This window comes from Ornithodoros turicata, chromosome 5 (genome assembly GCF_037126465.1).
Source record: "Ornithodoros turicata isolate Travis chromosome 5, ASM3712646v1, whole genome shotgun sequence".
NCBI classification, from domain to species: Eukaryota; Metazoa; Arthropoda; class Arachnida; order Ixodida; family Argasidae; genus Ornithodoros; species Ornithodoros turicata.
The window spans coordinates 3,344,373-3,367,216 of NC_088205.1; the positions used below are offsets into that span (position 1 = coordinate 3,344,373).

The window sequence follows — 22,844 nt, forward strand, 5'->3', positions numbered from 1 at the left end:
AATATGTTTATACGAATCAAAGGTAACAAAAAAGAAGAAGAAAAATGAAGGGCCACCTTCCAACACCACATCGCAGTCGTCGGTGCTGTTTACAGACGTTGCTAAACTGTGCTAATTTATCGACACAACCAAAGTACCTTGCATAAGAGACCCACAACCATGTTTCAAAAGACGGTTAGATCACGGCCTGACAAGGAGAAAAACCCGCGCACCGAGAGACAGAGAAAATATCGTGTCTCGCTCCTACGCTCCTCGTCTAGCATACTTGAAAGGCCAACGTTTAATCCAATGCCGCTACGCACACACAGGCGTTTCTGCAAGAGTCCATTTCGAAGCGGTCTTGTCGTCCACAGACGCAAGCGGGGTATATTACGCCGGCGAATTGCCATGAGGAGGCCCCAGATTTAATTACGGTCAGCTTCTCTATGCGCCCGTCGAGAGCAACGTATAATGTATATACATACACGGATCTCAAAGCCAACGCGGAGCTTCATACGTCGGATCCGTCGAAACCGGGTATCGTCTGTAGTGCACAGAGGAGGGAATTATGGGTCTCGGTACGCGAGACATGTCGGGTGGATCTCTGATGATGGAGAATGTATGGCGGAGATGTGCGTGACAGCTATTTCAAATACTTGCAAGTTATGGCTACGTTTTCTTTTATGTTTTCCTCATTTTTAGAGGGGTATGGAAGGAATCTGTCCAGCGTTGGCTCTAGTTAATTCTCCCGCAACCACCAAATTACGTGGACTCGTTCCCTCGTCGAATATTTTATATAATTTAAAATAATATAATTATTTAATAATATTATAAAATAATTTAATATAATATTTTATATTTGCGACAGTCAGCGAGGCCTAAGGGAGTAATTCACACATTCATGTTGACTAGAGCTAGGAATGAACAAGAGGAAATAGGAGACAGCAATTTTTCAGGTTCATCGCACAATGTTGAAGAGTGCACTATACATACAACAGGTGAAAAGTCAGTCGTACTTTGTGGCGACTCTCTCAACAACTGAATTTTCGTAAAGCCTTAAAAATATTGCTTTTCATTGAAGCCATCCGTAGTCTAGTACAGCCGTGGTCTGTAGCGTGTCGTACACTTGCAGTGTCGAACGGCCACAGGGGAGCTCCGCGATTGATATCGCAAAGCTAAGGCCTGGCTCGAAAAGCATGTTCAGTCAGCTAAAAAGAAAAAAAAGAGGATATCACGGTTAGACGAGTGAGGTAGGTTGATAAACCGTGATTTACCAAGTTGTTTAATTTAGTTATTTAGTTTCAATACAGCCACAAATTTCAATACAGCACAGGAAGGAACAAATGACTCGTTTGTAATTTTTACCGTCTACAGTACTTACATGTGGATTGTGTAAACTCCGTTCCTGCATTACCTCGAACGGCTACAAGCCCGCACAGCGGTACGAAACCACTCTTTGCGAAGAGCAACGGGGTCGTCTAGTATTGGCTTAGTATTAGTCATGGCTACCGACACTAATCTGCTATGGCGGCTTGATAGCTTTCGATACACGTAAAATGCCATAAATTTTCATTCCTGTATTCAGTGCTTGAATTTCGCAGAAAAGTCGTCGACGTTCAAAGAAGCTATTCATAATTGTTGATTCTATAAATCGAATTTCAAAAATGCACCACGTTTTCTCAAATTACTCTGAGAGCAGCTGCAAAGAAAGTGATAGCTTCACAGCAACTATGGGCCTACGGACATAACCAGTCGGATTGGCAAAAGTGTTGAAACATATGGCACGCCACGCTTGCTTGGTAGTAAAACAACAGATTTTTACGTCTCTCGTGAATGCCTCCCGGTGGCAGCTTAAAGGTGACGTACATTTCGTTCGGCATGCTTTTTGCACCGGGAAATGCCACCAGATAAGTATCACAGCATAAAAGCTGCGTGTATTTCACGGCCACTCGCCCACTATGGCAAAATATAACTTCCAGCGCAACTGCCGGAACACCTGCACGTCACAGCAGTACTCCGCCAACACAGTAACTGCTTTGATTTTACCCTCCTAAGAGTGTATCACTCGCCGACTGTCACTCTTTCCTGTCTCTGAGAGAGGCTTTACCAGCTGCCAATCCCCATAGCGAGCGATCTGAGAAGAGAGTTATGCACAATCCTCTCAGGACTGCAAACGGACGCAGTCCTCCTTCCGGAAGAGAACAGGCACTAGAGGCACACACCAAAGGGAACCAGTGACGCGGAGCTGAAAATAAAGTACCCAGTCCAGCGTTCCACTTCAGACTTCGGGTGCTTGCATCCTCAAGCATTACGTAAGCCGGTTTTAAGGGCCAAGAACAAGCGCACATCACCGCAAGATAAAAGGAGGGATGGACAAAAAGATCCTTCCCATTTCCTTAAAAGCTTCTTCTTCTGCTTCTGCTTCTTCCTCGCCTTCGTTTTCCTGTCTGTTCAGAAGTTCAGGCGCCCCACGGACAATGGAGGGGGGGGTTGGCGTTTCCACGGGACGGCTTTAGCAGAATGTGTTGCAGAAAATATAAAGGAAAGAAAGCAGAGAGTATTGGTGAATCAATGTTGAGAGGAAGGGACCAGAGTCTTTGCGAAGTGCTCCCAAAATAGCTGCGTTGCGAGTTCTCCCACATGTGCAATATACCACCCGTATGCAGTGTAAACGACGTATCGTGGAGTCGTTTGTGTATTTTTATCCCGTCTGGAGTGACGCGCACGCCGCTGAGCCTACACGATGTCCACAGGTACTTCTTAAATCTACCTAGAACTTCAGAAAGGGAGGCCTTCTCCACACGCCAATTCCTGGACAGATGTAGATGGAATGACTGATGGAATAGCAGAAATGTAACGAAACTGGTAGACGAAAGCGATTCAGCTGGTCGTTTTCACGCAGAAAAAGTCGCACTGACTCGAGCGTGCATGTTCTGTTGGTCTTTCCAGGGCAACGTGCAACATATTCCGCTGGTCGCTCGCGAGCACTGAATCCGTGCAGGTTAGGCCACACGCAGAACATCGGCGGTGTGGAACGGAACACGAGCTCTCAAGTTCCACTTTCCGCTCCTTCTCACCCTCTTTTCCATGGTTTGCATTTGCTCAACAACATGGCCGCCATGGAACCGGCAGACCTATACTGCAGATGTTATATGCTTCGGACGGGTGAAGTTCCTCCAGTACAGACATCTTGAGCAGTACAGTAATTAACCTCGCTTTACGCTGTGGCGTTCGACAGTTCTTTCTTTTCTTTTCTTTTTTTTTTGTCCACGGGCGAAGCGTCGGAAGGTGGAGAACTATACATCGTAGACACTGTTTTGCGCTACTCGGACGATGATGGACTCGGACTCGGATGGTATGAATGTGGGTTGTGAGTGTGGATTCTGACATTGTCACGTATTTTATGTTTAAGGTAGTTGTTAAAGTAGTTGTCCTGCGGCCGCGACTCCATCTTGTACATCATTTTCATGAGTTTTTGGTCAACACTGGCACTATCTAGCATGATCTGCTGGGCGGATCGTTGTAAGTAGCACTGGCACAGCCTTCCTGCACGGGCCCTACACCGGCACACTACGCTGGCCTGCACTCAAACGACCAGCTGAATTCGCTATATAATGAAGACGCCTTGTGTCCGTCCTTGCGCTTGCACACTTTGAAAACGGACTTACCTAAAACACTTACTTAAAATAAACTCACAACAACGTCGTTGCTGAAATCGGGAGACGTACGCCTTTTTGTGACATTTATGGGGTTGCGCTAATTGCCAAGCTGTTCGCTCCGCACTTTCCACCTATCTGAAGTTTTGTTTTAGAGGTGTAGCCCACGCTCAGGCCTTATCATGCGTCAATCATTGCGCAAAGTTACCGCTTCTGATTTCAGGAAAGAGTTTTAGCTCCGTGATTATGATTAGAATCAACACAGTACAACCTGCTGTCAAATTTGTATACTGTTGGCAAGGGTTCGCGTTTCGTGTCTTCCGCTCGCATCCGCCGCGAAAACTTTCCCTCATAATTAAACGCCGTACTGGCGGCATGTTCACGGTGCCATTCGATGTTACCGCGACGTTACTTGCAAAGCTGCTTTCCACGTCGGTTGCCTGTTAACTGCTTCTCCTCTGCGTCGTCTATTATGTGAACGCACGCCAGTCAAAAGCTTTTCATTCCAGGCAGTAGGAGTTGACGAAAACGTTACGCCAGGGCTTGTTGCTTGGCGCGATCGAAGTTACTTAGGCAGCTAACGGAGGCTGGGAACACGCTTTTTCCATCAGGCGCTCAGCGAGGTGGCTGTTCTCCCTCTTTACCCACTGGGGACTACTTCTGCTTGTAGGGTTTCGACGAGGTCGTGTAGCGAGTGAGCTGTTTGCGATCACGGAGAATTGCGATAGGGAGCGCTTCGAAGCGGTTCCCGGACAATGAGGTTAGGTGTTCGGGGTTGTTTTTGTTCCTTACACGTAAAAGAGCCAACAAGGAACAAGCAAGAGAACGATAGTGCGTAGGGGCTTCATGATGGAATTGTGGTTTGTGTTAGGAGAAGAAGCTACTGGCTGCATTGAGTGGAGGACAAGTAATGGACAAATACTGTGATGTTTGCGGAAATGGGAAAGAAGTAATTCGGAGGGAAAGGTGGGGTGGACAGCGAATAATGACAGTATTCTCTCAAATGTTGTTCCGTTTCTTCAGGTTCAGTAATGCTTTTATAAAGAGCGCTTCAACGTTATTAGCATGATCGATATTATGAGAGCAAAGTTTATTTATGCCGTCATGCGAACGTCATGCACGACACGCAATACCGTAAGCTTCGAGACTATAGAAGTTTCCAAAGTGGGTTATTGAGCTCTCATACTACGCGTACACACTCGCACGGGCACAGAAAGCCACGGATGATAGAGAGAGGTCACGGTCATGTAGGGCCGTTGACAGCGATTCAGTGCCACGAGATGTTCCAGGCATCAAATGTTCCACACACACAGACACATGCACATATACATTGGATGATGATGATGATGAGGTGGGCGATTCACAGCCGCTCAAACGTTCCAAGTCCGACAAGGACATCCCATGAAAGGGACTTATTGGTCCTTATCCGAAAATTATTTGAATGTTAGGTGAATAAACTTAACGACGGGCAATAAAATTAATAGATGGGGTAGTTGATAATGACTCGAGTTAGATTCTTTAAACGCAAAAATGGACATGAAAGGAAACACGCTCACACACACACACACGCGCATTCAGCGGTTAAAGAACGTCACTCTTTCTCGTGCCTCATTGAGAACTGTGTTCGTTTTGGACACTTATACAGATATATCCAGTGATGGCCAGTAGTTAACTACACGTAGTTAAACTACTAGTTAAACTACCTGATTGTAGTTAAAAAGTAGTTATCAACTACTTGCAGAAATGTAGTGGCAACTACTAGTTAAACTACTATTTTAAGTAGTTAACTACAGTAGTTAGGTTACTGAAGGCGCCAACTACTTCCGATTGTGCCGCAAGCTTTACGGCACGATTGTGCTTCCGACTTTTACCTTGAGCTACTTGTTTGATGAGAACGGAGGTGCAGAGCAATTGTGTCGTGCATGTGTACTAAATCTTCACTTTTAATGCTTGTCTAGTGAAGACTCATTTGCTGTGAACTAATTCTGCAACTTAGTTTATCGCGTATGCATAGAAAGAATCCCGCCACAAGCTTTGTATTTGACGATCGTAGCAATGGCTTCAGCCAAAGTTTATTATTGCTTGTGATTCATACTTAGGTGTCCAAGAACACTACAAGGGATTGGTGTTGGTGGACAACGTTAAGTAGTTATAGATGTAGTTAAACTACATTGCAGTAGTTAAAAAAGTAGTTTTAACTACTCCCCTGAAAAGTAGTTGAACTACTAGTTAAACTACTCAATCACAAAGTAGTTAGTAGTTATAGTTAAACTACTGTAGAAGTAGTTAGTGGCCATCACTGGATATATCAATTATTTTCCACAGATCTGGAATGATAACGTTATCGTTCCGTGCAAGGGTTGGCCTTCACCATGTTAAGTGGTGAAGTTATCTTGCAAAGTTGTAACGTGACATATCTCCATGGGGTACAGGCGCGCTCGCTGTAGGAGAACGAGACACATTTAAATTTAAGATATTAAAGGTACAAACAGGATAGATGCCTCTTCCATTGTCCTTCGACAGATTAGCCTCGATTTGCTTGAGAGTTCGGCAGACGGACTTCAAATTTTCACTGATGCTTCAAGTACGCCAGCCGCCTCTTCCTTTGCATTTGTGATTCCGAAGCTAGATGTTGAAACGGATCTACACGTCTGTCGCACTCACTTCAGCTACAGCAATTGAGCTGCACGGGGGGGGGGGATATGTTTATTGGAAAAAAAAAAGAAAGGGACGAAAGGTTCACCAGGCCTAGGCCGACTTGCTATTCCTTTGAGAAAAAGGAAAGGAAGAAAAGCACACACACACACATACACACAAAAGGGGCCTTAGAGGCTGGTCGAGAGGCCGGTGGCACGAAGAAGCTCAAGAGGGTCAAAGGGGATGCATATGGCACTAAGTTTCGTTTGCGAATCAGCCGAACAGCTCTCGCTGGTCCATTTACAGTGACTCAAAATGTGGTCTGGAAGCACTGGCCTCTATGCTTGTTGCGGGGCCTCTCGAACGTGTGGTGCAAGATGTACTTGCACATGCATGAGATTGGGGTCTCAGCGGAGCATGACATACAGTTCCAATGGATCCAGGGTCACCATAGCAGTAAACGAGACTGCGGATGCTGCTGCACGCCGAGCTGCTCACAACGGTCGCGACTAGCTGAAGCTCGTTTACTTCACCAAGGGTGACGCGAGCAGTACTATTCACAGGCTCAGACAACAAATGCTCACCGCTTCCTGGGCGTCTACATCTGCATAGCCTTCGTTGCTATGAAGGGACCCTGAACTCCGATTCCAAGCCCCTCCGTCCCTACCTCGACCTCCTGCGTCCCTTGTGCATAGGCTTCAACTAAACGCCCCGTATATAGCTCGCCTGCTGCACAAACTGGGAAAGTGCGCTTCCCCAAACTGCGGTCAATGCAGTGTCATAGAAGACTCGGAAGACATCTTCCTCAATTATTCGGAACACGCCGGAAGTCGTAGGGCCTTAGAAGTGAGCTTGGCTCGTTCGAATGTCCGACCCTTTCGACGCTGCGAAAATTTCAGGTCCTTGGCCAGCACACCAGCAAGCGGTCGCATTACAGGCTCTGCCGCGGTTTCTTGAGTCAACCAAGTTGATCAGTGTCATGTAACTTGCGACTTCTATACATTAGGACTACGGGACTACGGCGTTGAATGTGACCCACAACCGTGACACTATGTTGTGACTCACACAGTGTTTGACTTCCTACTCTGACTGTGGCTTTTCGTTTTCTTTCACAGACGGAACTCTCCTTGTTACCGCAATTCCTTTCTTTTCCTTTCCCTTTATTTTCCCTTTTCTTTGCCTTTCCTTTCCTCCTTTTTTCCTTTTCTTCTTGTTTTTTTCCTCTAAATAGGTGTGCTGGGGTAGCCAGACCAATTTAGTCGTGACTCACCTCCCAATTTCTTTCTTCTATTCTTCATCGTCATGATTCATAATCATCGTCATCATCTTAAAGGTACACCACCCCAATGATTCATGAGGAGATACGGAGGAGATTCATGCTCGTTCACACAATGGGCGATAGCGAGCCCCGAAGCGATTAATCCAAACAATCACGTCAAATGCACATATTTATGAGGCGAGTAGCGGCTAGCCAGTCGTGGCAACGATTCGGTGCGCGGTTTGATATGGCTGGATAAGCGCCTCCTGTCTAGGTCATTGCGCGTTATTGGGTCACCGGCTACGCCGCGTCCTCTCTTCAAACCCGACGCACTGCCCTCTCTCGAAACGGGATGTGTATAATGGCCAATGATATGGAAGTTATTAGCGCTTCATTGGTTCTTCGAACGGTCGTTATATTGACGACAGCTTAACAGCGGGGCGATAAAGGTTGTATTGGCGGAAAGCGCCGTGCGTGGAGCATTGCCAAATACCCGATGAAAGCCGGAAGAGCCGGAGGAAGGAAGCATAGTACGGGGTTGTTCGAGAAACATTACGGTATTTTTACCGTTCCTAAGAAGAAAAAATATCGCAGGGAAGGATGACGTCAAGGTTTGCGGCGAGCGCAACAAAATAGTGAGGCTTTGAAGCTTTGAAATTAACTGTAGATGTCGTATGTACAAGAATTGAAGCAACACGATTGTGGGGTATCTGCTGGAATTACAAAAACGCAGCAAATTAAACGTCGTAACGAAGGTCCTACTGCTACGAAACTATACGCAAACTGGCATAGAAACGAGGCTTAGCAGGAGGTATAGGACATTGGAAATGTTAAGAGGATGGTAGTTTTTATTTTCTTTTTTTTTATTTTCGCGATTCATCGGGTAAGAGCTGGACAAAACGACAATTTGCACGGAATGTTTTAGCGCGTATTTATTTTATCTTCGTTACAAGCCACGAACTTTATCTCCGGTGACCCTGTATATTCGTACATTGAAGCTGCTCCAGTTCTCGATCCTTTTGATAAGAGTTCAACCATATTAATCATGAAAGAGTTTGGTCGGGAAAGTCGTGCCTTTCTGTATAGAAAGGTGTTCTGCTACAGGTTGTGTGCGCAAGTTATTGTGTACAATGCTATGTGGCGAGGTGAACAGAAAAAAATACTTGGCATGTCAGGTTACCTTGTGTCCCTGAGGCATAAGATCTGTGTCTCCTTCTTTTTCTAGAACTGATTAACGACATTGTACGTTGTGTCCGCCGCTCCTCGGTTGCATACAAGGGTCATACTACAAGTATACCATTGGAACGAACCTCCTTAGGACTCTCCACCAGGTTGATCCAGACGCTTTAGTGCGCGCGCGCGTGCAATGTGTTATTCTTGCAATGACTTTATTTTGATCCCTAATGTGATGATGTGCTTTGGTAATGTGCTGTGATAACACCGATCGCTCAGAACTAGCGATTGTGATTATAACTGTAACTTCATCGTTTAACTCGAACTGAAGGACTGGCGCATCATTTTGCATCACTGGTGTGCCATCCATGGTCTCCTGTCTTGCATAACAAGTGTCAGCGGATACTCCCATCATCATGATGTTTGGATTAGTGTATGTACATCATCTTGATAGCCCTTGCAAAAATTGCCAACATTGTAAATGTATTCAATTGTACGCATAGATCATTTCACGGTTATGTTGCTATAGCCTCTTCTTGATGAATCGAGTGAAAAATAAAATAAAAAGCTTAAGAGAGCAAAAAGAAAAAAAAATAACTAGGATTCCTGAGGACATTGATGTTGAGATGGTCGAAAATCCAGACGAAGTCGTTTCGTTATTTGTTTCTTCCGGTATCATACTCTCCTACAGATCATGGTACTCTTGCTACACAATTGGTGCTTTAAAAGAAGAATAGAAACAGGGTGATATTGACGGTGGCGCCCACAACGACAGCGATGGTGATGATAATAATGATGATGAAAGGTGCCTTCTTCTCCCCTCAAAATCTGAGTCGAATGTGAAGTTGGAAGCAGCGCGCATTGCTATAAAAACAAGTAATAGTGATAGGCAATATTGGTTTTCATATCAAGTGAGTTTCCACAGCGGCGTAGAGGTATGCAGGGTCACCCAACGAGCGGACGCTTTTAAAAATATTACTATTCCGGTTCAAATTGCAGTCGGTGTACAACAAAGTGTCCAATGCCGTCGCCACGAATAAAGGAGTGGAACCTATCAAAAGTTATTTCACATCAACACATATCAAGTAAAACTAAAGCGTAGAATCTCAAGTCTGCTTCGTCTTTACAAAGAAAATCGCAGTCCACTCCCAAATAACCTTGTTTGTGAATGAAGCAATAAACATTAGAAGGACAAACATAACCCAAGCTTGACAACTACCAATCGCATACCTCAACTGCATTTCCAAATATCTGCTATTCACGTCTTGACAACTGACTAACTAAGCCATCTGACGGCGAATTCGATTTCTCTTTCGATCGCGATGTAGGCATGCCTCAAAATAGATTTCTAAAGATGAAAATACTATGGCCTGAGGAAAGAGGTGTCCGTCCTTGTGAGACTTTCACTGAACGTATTCCTTCGGGACCCAGCGCGTCTAAAAGACTGTCAAATTTCGGGAACTCCACTGTCAGACAAACTCGGATCTGGGGCTCATGGGAGATTTATTCTGTCGGAGATTCTGCGCGCAGAAGCGGGGCAACGAACTGTCGCTTCTGACAGGAAAAAGCACGAATCCCTCGCAGTTTGTCATACGTAGCCCACGTCGCTGTCCAGAATGTTCATGTATGTCGGTGCGAGCTTCTCGTTTCTTTCTCGCCCTTGAGGCCATTACTACCTTATTTATTTCTTTATTTTTTTTTCGCGTGTCCGAAAGGTGAAGTACCGTGCCACTGCGGGATGACGTATTACTTGGAGCCACAGGTCATGCGGTAGTAGCTGCTGGAAACGCTGTTGGGGGATCATAGATGTTCTTTCCTTTTCTTGTGGATCATCCAGGCGGGATCTGGTAGCTTTGAATTTATGCAGAAACGTCAGTGATTTCGCAGATATGACGAGATGACACATGCGGTGATGATGATGGTGGTGTGGATGATGGGTTGGGGTTTTTGTACGTCATCAAGGATGGCCTCTGCCCAATTGCGCTCTGAAGGAGTGATGTTATCCTATCTCAACACTGCATTGGAACTTGCTTTTCTTTCCTTTTTTTTTTTTTTTTTTTTGTGCGGCTGAATGACTGTTGGTTTTATTTGCTACATTTTTTTTAGATGGACACTTCCTACATTGTTACGTTGCTATCGACGGGGATTCAGATAAAGTTTTCCTATTTCCTTTATCGATCTCACTTGAATTGGTGCGTGAAGTTTTACAAAAATTCGGAAGTGTATGATTGGTCAATTATTATACTACCGATATACTGATGCTTTCCTTACGCCTGCACTCACTCCTAGCCAACTATCATCCCAATGACATTGTTCTGTCCCCTGTTTTGGTGAAAACGGGAGTCGTACGCCCTTTTTGTGATAATTATGTACAGCATAGGTGTCACAAAAGGGGCGTACGCCACCCCGTTTTCAACAAACCAGGGGAGAGAACGATGTCACTCGCGGTTACGTTTGTCTCGGACCGTGATATGCAGTGGAGTTCGCTTTTCGCTTTTAGGAGTGTGGCTTTCTTTTTAATCTGTAGCTGTTCTCTGCACTTGATTTAGTGACGTTTTCATTTTCTTTTGGGTTATGTTGAAGTACGTAAGACTGTTCTGTTTCTAGCACTTCTCTTATGCAGGAGAACATTGCTGGATCCAGAGGTGGGGAAATTACGTTTGTTTTGTAATGCATCACCGTTACTCATCACTTTTTTTTTTTCAGAAGTACCGCATTACGTTACTCATTACCTTTCTGTGGTTAGTAACGCGGCATTAATGCCATTACATTCATGAAGTAATGTGATTACTTTAGCATTACGTTCTCCTAAGTGTCTAATAAGGCCTTGTATTGCAGGTAGAGGTATTATGCACTCTAAGAACAGAGCTTCACCGCCATAGCACGCTCCTAGCCAACTATCATCCCCAATGACAACGCTCTACACCTTGATTTGATGAAAACGGGGGGCGTACGCCATTTTTGTTGCAATTATGATCCGCATAATGCCACGAAAATGCCCCTCTCTTTTTCAGCAAATCAGGGGAAAGAACAATGTCGCTCGAGATGATGATTGGATAGGAGCGTGCTGTGTGGTGAAGTTCATTTCGCCGGTGGTTGTTATGTCGAACGTTCCGCAAAGGCACGAAACCTTGTTCTCTTTCTGCAGGAGTCGGCTCTTGCTCAACGACCCTTCTAACACTTTGCTCTCCCCGACGAACTCACGCACCCTTTACGCATCTCCACCGGTCTTTTTTCTTTCTTTTTTGCTATAGTCGTGACCACGCCCACTTTTGTGTGTCCAACAACGACGAGCCGATCCTGCCATTAGCCCCCCCCCCCCCTCCCTAATTTTACTGAGATCAGTGCAAGCGAATTTGCAGCGAAGACTCCCATAATGGGGGTGGGGGGGATATGTTTATTGAGAAAAAGAAGCAAGGAAAGGTTAGTCAGGCAAAGACCGACTTGCTATTCCTTTCATTCCATTTCCCATAATGGGATTTAGTTGGGGTGAGTACAATACAAAAACAGACAATCACTTGTCACAGGTGTAGAGACTGTTTCTTTCTTTCTTTTTTTTTTTTTTTTTTTTGGCGTTCAATCTCTCTTTGACCGAAAACCATTACATGATGCTGATGACTGGAGCTTTAATGGCGCACGGACAACTAAGGTCAGAAGGCGCTAGGGGAGAAAAAGGGTGATGGCACTACCTGGACACGTGTTTGCCTACCGGAGAATACTTCGCGCTTAGTTCCCCTCCTGCTCATTGTTAAAGACGGGTGGGAAAAACCAGGCATTTTCTGTAGCTCGAAACGACACAATTTTTAACTGTTCGCTGTATACAGTGCCGGAACATTCATCACTAGTAATGAGTAATGCCACGACGCATTACTTGGTCAAAATGTAATGCATTACTCATCACCGGTTCTCGATTGTAATGATTTACCATTACTCGCCGAACAATGTAATGCATTACCGGTATGCATTACATTGTAATCCACTACTACACACTTCTGGCTGGATCCAACATTTCGGTTACTCTCTTGTTTTCTACGCAGGAAAGAAGGCATATTCTTGCCTTTGTGCATCATGTACACATCTTTATTGTGTGCCTTATCGTTCCCCCTTTGAACGTGAATGTGTGTCGTATGAAAGGCTAGCGAATGTAGAAATTCCATAATCATAGGAGGAGGAGGAGATAATAAATAAATATTAACAACAACAACAGTAAATAACTTAACGTAATCGGTATTTATGCGCCACATAGGCTATTGTTGAACGAAGCATGCGATCCATCGCAACCAGGTCGTACTCTCCAGTGATTATCACAATTTGTATATCGCCTGCATAATAACATACCTCCTCTGCAAGTGTTATCGTCAAAATCCCGGTATCATGTAATGTTGTGATAACCTTCACCAAGTGCGTTGTTAAATCAAACAGCTGTACGCTAGTAAGTACATAATGAGACAGATCTAATTTCTTCCTAACAGCGAATAACATTCCCGTCGACTTGGCGTAAAATGCATATCTCAGTTTACTTTGCAGCTTTTTTTTAACCTGGCTTACCTGACCATTATGAGGATTTGATACCGGAATTTTGATTTCTTGTCGTCCTGCATAACACGGCGCGCAATACGCGCTGAAATGAGTGGCAGCAAACAAGTTAGGAGATTGACGTCGTCTCCGAGTGTGAGATACATGTGGACGAAAATTTTCATTTTAACTCTAATTTTTAATTTTAACTCTAATTTTAAAGTTACACGAAAAATACGCAATAAACAATGCCCATCTCGAAATTGCGACTCCGATTATTCACCGAGCATGGCAAATAGTGTTGACATTGACGTCCAGAGGAAGACACCGCTGGTAATACAATTGGCTGCGAAAGTTACTGAAGCATTTTGCGTGGCACCATTATACATCCATATGTGAGAGCTGTATTTATGACATGTTTGTTTGCGTTCAGATTGTTGCTACAAACAGGTTCGCTTGTAAAGGACACTCTGCCACAAAGGCAGTTTATAAGAGGCAAAGTAACCTTTACAGGGTCAGTTCTTATGCAAAACACTGCAGGCTTTTACGATGATTTCAATTCATTTGCGAGTTAAATTAGTCCAGGTGCAAGCCTGATGAATCTCAAACGATAACCAAACCAAAATATAAACGAATTTCATTGAATGTCAATTAAATCTATTAAATTATTCTTGATTTTTTGTTGTGATTGTGTCAGTTCTTGATTTTTGTTTGTTATGGTTGAAGTCTAATGCTGCATACTGATGATTTTAATGACTTATCTTTTGGATTTTTCTTGCTTTTCATTGGATTTTGATGTTTCACCTGCGCCTATCGGTGGATTTTACTCGTGCTTTTGGAGCCCCGTAGGTACTGATTAGCGGCTTATGTCTTTTGTGTGTTTGTGACTCCTATGTCCTGCTTCTGCATCTTGTCAAGTGTTGACGCAAGACACTGGTCTACTTGGCAACCATTTGTACAACGATACGTAATGTGCGCGTTTCTACACAGCCTCCGTCGTTCAAACCGGTACATTTTACACTCACACATCGCACATCCTGAAATCCCAAGCGGTCGCTGAACAGTGTGCTTGGAGTGTCATGGAGTATACACATCCACATTTGTAAAACTACCATGTCGATATTTTTCTTCGTCCATCTAATACGATCAAACATCCCTCACTGGTTAGACGCTCTCACCTCCGCGTCACTTCGAATGTAATTGCAAAAGTAGAAAAATAAAACAAAGGAAGTCTGAAAACTTCGTTTATTCTGTCGGCTTCCACGATTTTGGGAAACGCAATCCGGAAACTCTCTCTGCTATGCCTTCTACTACGCGTATTAAAGCAGAGCTGTCGACCTCTCAACGTATAAAAAAAAAGTCACCTACCCTTACAAAATTCCACGGTGACCAACTTGAAAGTGGTCGTCTATCAAATACATAAATAATTCACGCAATGAAACGGTCGCATCGCGTTACATCTTTCATGCGAAGAATTCCTGTAAGAGCGCGAGCAACCCCACGCAGCTCGCATCAGTTTATTCCTTCAGCGATGCCAGGGGCTTTAAATATGAGCCGAAGGACAGCATTCCGGATATTGACCCGTCAGATTACTGTTGGACAGCGCGGGTCATTCATCACTGCGCTCCGGCCAGGCGACTGAGAGGACGCGGCTACGGCACGAGCAATTTCACGACGCCATTAAGATGGATATCGAAAGGACGGATTAGCACTGCCAGTGTTAATGAACCTTGAAACGTAGATATCCTGGCTCTTAAATTGATGAGACAGCTCGACGATGAAGCCGTGTCAGCGCCACCGCGAGCCCCTCTTCCGCGAGCGGACTAAGTTTGATGCATTATGGTTTCAAACTAAGTGCGCGGAACTGGCGGTAGTTTGAGACAGAGGTAGTTTAGGATAGAATTCCTACTGAATCATATAATCGAGCTTCCGTGAAGGGAGCCGTGCCTCCTCATCAAAGTTGGAGTACTCATTAAAGTGAGTGTATTGTGAACTATAGTGTCAAAATAGTGATCACGCCATTTTTGATACATTCCCGGTATAAACTCGGTGATCATTACCGAACGTGCAAGTGAGTGTAAAGAATGAACGCCACCTAGTAGCGTGGGAGAGGAGAATTTTGTTTTTGGATTATTTTGTTAGCTCGAGTTTTGTTGCTGGTTTTGACGTACTCTCGAGCGGTTTGTTATGACGTCCTACGTGCAGGACGAATTAAAATGGCAGCTATCATTTTAACTGATAAGGAAGTTATTGCAGCTCTACGAATTTTGTGAAGTACCGTGATAATCGAAAAATGGAGAGTCGTCTGGCAAAAAGGTCCATGGATAATCAATAAAATATATGTAATGTAATTTGCTGAACCGACAGGCATAAAATTTGCTCGCTGCATGAAAGGTACCAGAACAGTGCATGTTTATGTTGCAGGCTGGAACAAGGCGTTTCATTTCTGGTTCCAATGTGACATGACTTTTGTGCTATGATCTGCGACAATATCTCTCCTGTGTAAGCAATCACAGGGAACACACGTTGTAATTCATAATATAATTCGTTGTAATTCACATAAGCCTACCAAACACACACACACACACATATATATATATATATATATATATAAGCAGGAAAAATCAGAAGACGACAAAGAGCTTACAGGAAAACACAAAGGGGAGTTTATTAACACATATAGGGATAGGGGTCGACGTTTCGGCAGTCAGCGCTGCCTTCGACGGCAGCGCTGACTGCCGAAACGTCGACCCCTATCCCTATATGTGTTAATAAACTCCCCTTTGTGTTTTCCTGTAAGCTCTTTGTCGTCTTCTGATTTTTCCTGCTTATTTCATTCTCGTGGTCAACCGCCCTCCTAAGCTTCTAATCTATATATATATATATCCCTGTCACACGGTCAGTCTTCAATGATCATTGAAACCAATGGCAATTGAACCAGTGCCGTGTATGCCAAAGGGAGTCGTGAAGCTCCACCCATTTTTTTAGCTCTCTGGCCAATCACGAGCCAAAATACAGTTCATTTAATCCCAGGCTATCCAAGCTATATATCACCTGTATTCACTGGATGCGGACATGTTCGGGAAACTGACTTGCATTAGATTGGAAGGATATTCACTGACAACCTACAAACATAATGGATTGTGCGCCCACTTTTACCGGCGCCCTCTGGATGGAGAGGGGCATGTCGGGAAGACGCAGAACAGCAGACGTGATTGGCTGGCGGAACCGATTGTTGGAACAGAGTGTCGGTATTCTACGTATTTTGACTATAAAACGTAACAAGATTGAAAGGCAAAGGTGTGAATACGAATAAAAGTGTCATAAAATGCAAATCTTAGGCCATCTGTTTGTGCGTTTTCCTTACTGTTTCCTTGCGACCGCTGTCTTTACTAGGCCTAACAAGGAAGGCGAGACATATTCTTTTCACGTAAACATCGGCACTGGAGCGTAATTTAAAGGTGATTTGCAAGATAATTGCAACAGAATGCACACGTGCTGTATCAAAGTATTTTCGTATTTCGTTCTGTATTTTCGAAAAAAATTGTCACGATATATTCGCTTCACCGTTTGAAGTTACGCCGCCGTTTTCGGGAAAATTTTGGTGTCATGGCGGCCCCCATACAAAACATCAGCCAATGAAAATCGCTCAATTTGATTGACAGGTCGGGCCTTTTTTTTTTTAGGCTCCGCATAATGGCCAGACTCCCTTTGGCACACACGGCACTGCTGCTTTGAACTAGAGCCGTTTATGAGAAGAGCTTGGTCAATCTGTGATCTTTTGCCGCCCGGAAATAGGGAGCCGCCGTGACGTCAGGGCCGTGGTCGCTCCGCCCACTTGACCGGGATGAAAGGCGAGCCGTGGCGGCATGGGGGGATTTCAAGGCTGTGCTTCTGCTCCAAAGTGACGGAATGGGAGATTTCAACGCGATAGCTCTTATCTAAAATGGTGCCACTAGCCTTGGCGCCGCCTATCGTGAGACGTCAAATGGCGCACTTTGAGAGAGGCTCCTCCCAATGGCCGAACTCTCCTAATAAACCGCTCTGCACTGGACATGCGCGTGGCGCCATCAGGCGTTTAACGTGTGAACCTGTCAGGGCGCATTGGATCGAATGCTCCCCAACAGGTTTACACGGTACACACTTGGCGGCGCTGCGCGCATGTTCAGCGACCATTGGTTTCGATTAAAAGACTGACTGACCGTGTTACGTTAAAGGCTGGCCGTGTTACAAGGGTATTAGATTATCATAATTGCCAATTAGTAATGAAGATCTACCCTTTTCACGATGGAACAGGATTAAATATAGCTCACGTTTCAAAGCACATGAAACATGCTTCACTCGGTCCGTGTTACGTGCTTTTGACTACGTTGAGTGCGACTCTTTCACTGTGACACCACCTGTGTCTCAGTGACGCATGTATTACAGTCACTATACTGTATACAGCCTCAGCAAGTGAATGCGGAGCAGCGGGTCGACATAACTGTGACCAACCTCTCCGCGTATTTCAACTTTACATATCGCCAAGCTATCCTCCGTGTTGGCTGCTCAGCCGCACCGAATTCATGGTTCCAGTACACGCTGACATTGGCAGAACCACGAACTCGTTATGTTTTTTATTTATTTATTTATTTCCATCAGGTGATGGGTGGAGCCGGGCTAAAAGCTCATACGAGCTTGAAAGGGTGCCCCGGCTCCACATTGCAGTGGCAGCAGCAACTGTACAAAAATAAGTAGTGTGAGTTAAATATAAATAGTAGTCAGAACATTCAGTAACATAATGGCATGTTTTTGTAATCACGGTAGGCTAACATCAATCAGATATATAGTACAGCATGTCTAGTCAAGCACATCAATTTCGAACATACGTGTTTTTAGTTCACGAAAGGAAATGTTTGAAATATGTATCTTGCGATGGTACAAGCGATTCAGAAGACCAGGGACCATCACTTGTAATCTTTGTAATGTTGTGGGCATTTGCTGTCGTTGTGCAGACTGGCATTCTAACAAAAAAAATAAATAAAAAAAGAAGAAGACACCGGTGTCAGCGTATGAACAAACGTAACGCCCGAGCCACGTAACAAAATCCCAAAGCTCGCTTAGAGCTTTGCGGGTCGCATTTTGATTTCAGAATTGCATTCCGGCAAAAAGCACTCTGCGAGGTGGCACCGAAGCATTTGCTGTCAGATTGTTTTTCACGCTAGAGATTCAGTCGACATTTAAAGCGGGACACGGTTAAAGGGGCAAACAAATATGAACTATAGAACGGTAAGCCCCACGTGCTGACAAATACAGAGAAAGAAACGATAGAAGAAGAAAAAAAAAACAGTGCGAGTGTTCAGCAAAATTCTCATATTTCTCGCGGGCTGGAATTGCAACTGCCCAGCGCGTCACTTTGCCAGATAAACATCCGGTTTGAAAGAGAGGGCCGTACGCAGAACAAAAAATCAATCGGCATGACACTGTTAGCTAATGGGTTCACCTGGACCCGTGTCTTGCTCTTGAACAGAGCAGTACCGTACGGAAGCAATAGATGAACTTATTTCGAACTAATTCTGAAAATAGTATGGGACCCCATTTAACAACATTGTGCAACGCTTCGGTGAGGACGCAAAAAAAGACTCGTGCCTGTTTGCGGATCACTTGACAAGGTCGACATATTCTGGAGTCTGAGGAAACGGCAGATGAAATGCCATATGAAAAAAAAAAAAAAAAGGATGAAATGCGAAGCACGCAACTGACCTTCGTTATGTCTGTCCCGGTCACCTTCAAGCCCTTCTAGTATTCTAAGTAAGTAAGTTATATGTAAGTAAGTTAAGTAGTATATAGTATCATTTCAAGCGTCGCCTTTTTATGCAGATATTCATTTGATTTCAATATCGTTGGATGAAAGTTCACTATTGTAACCAGTCGAAGGAAGAACCCACTGTAACTATCGGATAAGAGCTATACAGAAGCAGCGAGTTTGCTACGATCCAATCATCAAATACATCATTGTAAGCTTGTTCTTCCAAATAAAAGTCGACTGAGAATTGTTTTCAGTTGCAGATACGAGATGTCTTACTAATAGGTAATGTTTCAAGTAATGTCGCACACTGTGTCCTCTTGAGGCAGACTCCTTCACTGAACCAGTAAAATGGCACTAAACTGATAACAGCAACATCACGTGAATAAGTGCGTCTATGGAGTGAGCCCTTCGTAACTCATTCCATCTTAACCAGCCTAAAGACTAAGAGCCGTTATAAATCCTTACAATCACACAAAGCGCAATTACGGCACAATGGCTCTACTTTACGTACTGTCCCTTTCCTCTTTTAAATTGCTCCATTATATGAGGGCACGGACAAAGGAGGAGGCAAATACTACCGCGGGCGCAGGGGAAAACAATTTTCCGCCGGCCAGCTCCTAAAGTCGGCAGAAAGCCGCGTATTTCCGTGGCTGTCTTTCTGGTGGGCAGGTGGCTTATCCCTGTTGGGACAAGCCACACATTAATCACGCCGCGGCCACTGTGCGAGTGTAGGCGGTACTGCGCCGACTCTCAGACTCATAACTGTTCTGTGCTTCAGACGCACAAAATAGAGAAAGTGTGTGTCTTTTTTTTTGGGGGGGGAGGGGGGGAGAGGAGGAGATGCACAGAACACAGCGCAAAAAAAGAAAGAAAAAATCTAAGAACACTCTTTTTGCACAGCTCCAAAACTTTTTTTGCAATATCTTACCTCCCCACTCATCCTCTCAAAATAAAGTTGTTGTTGTTTTGCAATATCTTTTGGCTTACGTATAAGTTGGGAGAAATCCCGCTGTCTCTCTTCAGCTAAGCCCCTCCTCCGCCGCTCGTGCGTCGTTTCCGTAACGGAATGTAATCTTGGATTGGACTGGATAAGAAAGAAAAATATGGAGAGGTTAGTCCCGACCCATTCAGGACTGGCTACTCCAAAAGGCGTTTGTGGGTGGAACAGGAGAGCCAGAAAAAAGGAAAAGAGGAAAAGAAACAAACATACAAACAAACAGTCTTATACGTTTGTCATACTGGTAGTCTTCTGTGATCGTTGCAACCAATGGTCATTTCAACATGCGCGCTGCGCCACCGAGCGTGTAACGTGGCAACTTCTGAAAGAGCATTGGATCCGATGCTCCCTGACAGGTTAACATATACCACGCTTGATGGCGCTACGCGCATGTTCAACGCAGTGTCATGTTAATTAAAAAAGAGGCTTCATGACAAAATGTTTTCATAAGTTACTTTCATTTTATTCTGTAAGTATAGATTATCTTGTAATAATCTTGAAAATCCCCTTTGAATGGCGTTCCTTTAGTGATGTTTACGCGAAAAGAATGTGTTTCTTCGTATTTTTTATGCAGATGTACTTAAAAGCGGCAATGCACCCCCATTTGACTGCAGACAATGCATTTCTCTCCTAGCTGCGGTCCTCATAACTGCGACCAACCTCCCCACGTATTTTAACTTTACATATCCCCCCTCTCCCCAATAAAACCACGTGGCGTCTTAAAAGATAAACTTATTACTGCTTGTTGCGAATCTAGGAAGCATTCGTTAAACTTTGAAACACCTGACATACGCTGCTCGGTATAAACTCAACTGCATCGCATTTCTAACTCTAGAAAGAGGCAAAGACTTCCGTTCTCGTTGGAGTTAAGACAACCACTATTTTATTCTAAAAACAAGTGAAACAAGCAACATATTTACAGTGACAGAGAGGGGGGAAAGTCTTCATTCCCGGAAAGACCGGCAGCTCTCTGCCTTCGGGTCCCCCCCCACACGGGTGTCAGTTCTCACGCTGTGCATGTCGTCGGGCCGCGTACACCAAACACCACTGGCTGAGACACTTCGCGGAACAACTGCACAACTTGCTAAGATACCAGAACATGTTTGCGCCTCTCTACATTGCTTCAAAAACCCTCCGCCAGCGCGCTTTAGTTGCAGCCCATGAATGTCTCACCATGGGAAGTGGACCACACGGGATCATCTTTTTCGCATTTAGCTGGATAACAAAAAATAGACAGTGTATCGAAACCTTGTTCTGTGCTCCCCGATTCCACTTGCGTGTCTTAGCCTTGCGTGTGTTTGGGTGAAACGCAGAGTGAACGGTCACGCCTCCTAGACCCCCACATTGTGAAAGCAGTGCTTGACCCTTTCTTTTCCTCAGAGTTTCCTGCGAAGTTTTTCTGTTTTTTGTATAAGGGTCGTTCGTCGATGTGAAATGCCTCGCAGAAGAGGAAAAAAACAGGGCTGAAGCAAAAGTAGCACTTTATTCATCTTTCTTCACACACACACAAAAAAAAGTGTTGAAATATTGTGGCTTCGCTGGTATTCTCTTATTAACGTTGTCATCATGTTTTATTTTGTGGTGACGATAGGCGCTTTCACAAAAACTTACGGCGTGATTTCAAGCGCCACCGCATGACATGAATTATTGAAATTTGAAAGCAATTGCAACATGTACCGTTCGCATACCTCGTATGGTTCTTTCCGAAAACCTAGGGACGCAAATTTGTCCCTTGAACGCAAATGGCAAATGTAGCAGCAATGTTTACAAGAAATTTGGAAGTTTTACTAGCTTTTGTTGGTACGGTTACGGTAACTGGCAGTGCACGGGTGAGAGCTACACTGGATCAGAGGTCGGCATTTTCCGAAAAATTCATTCGACATCACATCATGTCCGGTCTTGCCCACAGTCCATAACATCACATCACCATCAAAGTCTAGCACATCAAAAGCCATTTGACATCACCATCACAGCCAATAACATTATAGCCAATCATTAAATTTCAACATCACAGTCCATCAGATCATAACCCATCATTCAACATCACAATCCATCATAACATAACCATCATTCAACATCATCATCACAGCCCATAACATCGTAGCCCATCATTCAACATCACAGCCCATCACATCATAACTCATCATTCGACATCACAGCCCATCACATCATAACAAATCATTCGACGTCACAGCCCATCACATCATAACGAATCACTCAATATCGGAGCCCATCGCATCATAAGCCATCATTCGACGTCACAGCCCATTACATCACACCATATTATTTAACATCACAGCTTATCACATCATAGGTCATAGTTCAACTCCAGAACCCGTTACATTTTGTTTCTTTTTCCCTTTTTTGCTGGGAATAGCAAGCTGCCGTAGCCCAGGCTAATCTTTCCATCCTTTTTTTAAACAAACATATATACCCCCCCCCCCCCGTTCTGAATTCAACTTCAACACCTATCATTTGGAATGACGGACTTTGAAGTGGAATTCCAGTGACGAGTTTAGATTCGGGGGTCGTGACGGGAGTTGGAAGGGCACGGTGCATGTTCTTCGTGCGTGAGACACAAGATGTTCATTGCTAGTTGTTGCTCGATATTTGAGCGTCACGTTGCTTGGTGAACAACAGTATGATCATTATGCTACGTCAGCATGCGTATTCCGTAAAAATTTCTTTTGTACCGCAGTGTGCATGTTTTGGATGCTTCGCGCCTTGAGCCTCCTTCACGGTTCTCGAGATAAACAAGATTGCCGACCTAGTCACTGGTGTGTAGGGGAGATAGAGCTTTACATTTTGCATAACCACTATTGTCCGTTGAGCACGCGTGAT

At 44.4% G+C, this 22,844-nt stretch overlaps 2 protein-coding genes across 3 annotated transcripts in view; one reads left to right on the plus strand and one right to left on the minus strand.

Annotated features, from left to right (window-relative positions):
• Positions 1-22,844, plus strand: part of LOC135393807 (cell adhesion molecule Dscam1-like) — a 326,980-nt gene that overhangs the window by 119,352 nt on the left and 184,784 nt on the right. The gene's annotated exons all lie outside the window — the stretch shown is intronic.
• LOC135393809 (uncharacterized) overlaps positions 1-22,844 on the minus strand; it is a 207,583-nt gene that overhangs the window by 57,772 nt on the left and 126,967 nt on the right. Inside the window, exons 4-5 of one of the 2 annotated variants that reach the window (XM_064624090.1) lie at positions 19,994-20,090; positions 930-1,187 (exon numbers count right to left, since the gene is read on the minus strand). In XM_064624090.1, coding sequence (XP_064480160.1) covers positions 1,180-1,187; positions 19,994-20,090 — 105 coding nt within the window. In that variant the 3' untranslated portion in view covers positions 930-1,179. Of the gene's footprint in view, positions 1-929; positions 1,188-19,993; positions 20,091-22,844 lie in introns of those variants that run through there. The other variant, XR_010422720.1, reaches the window with a different exon arrangement.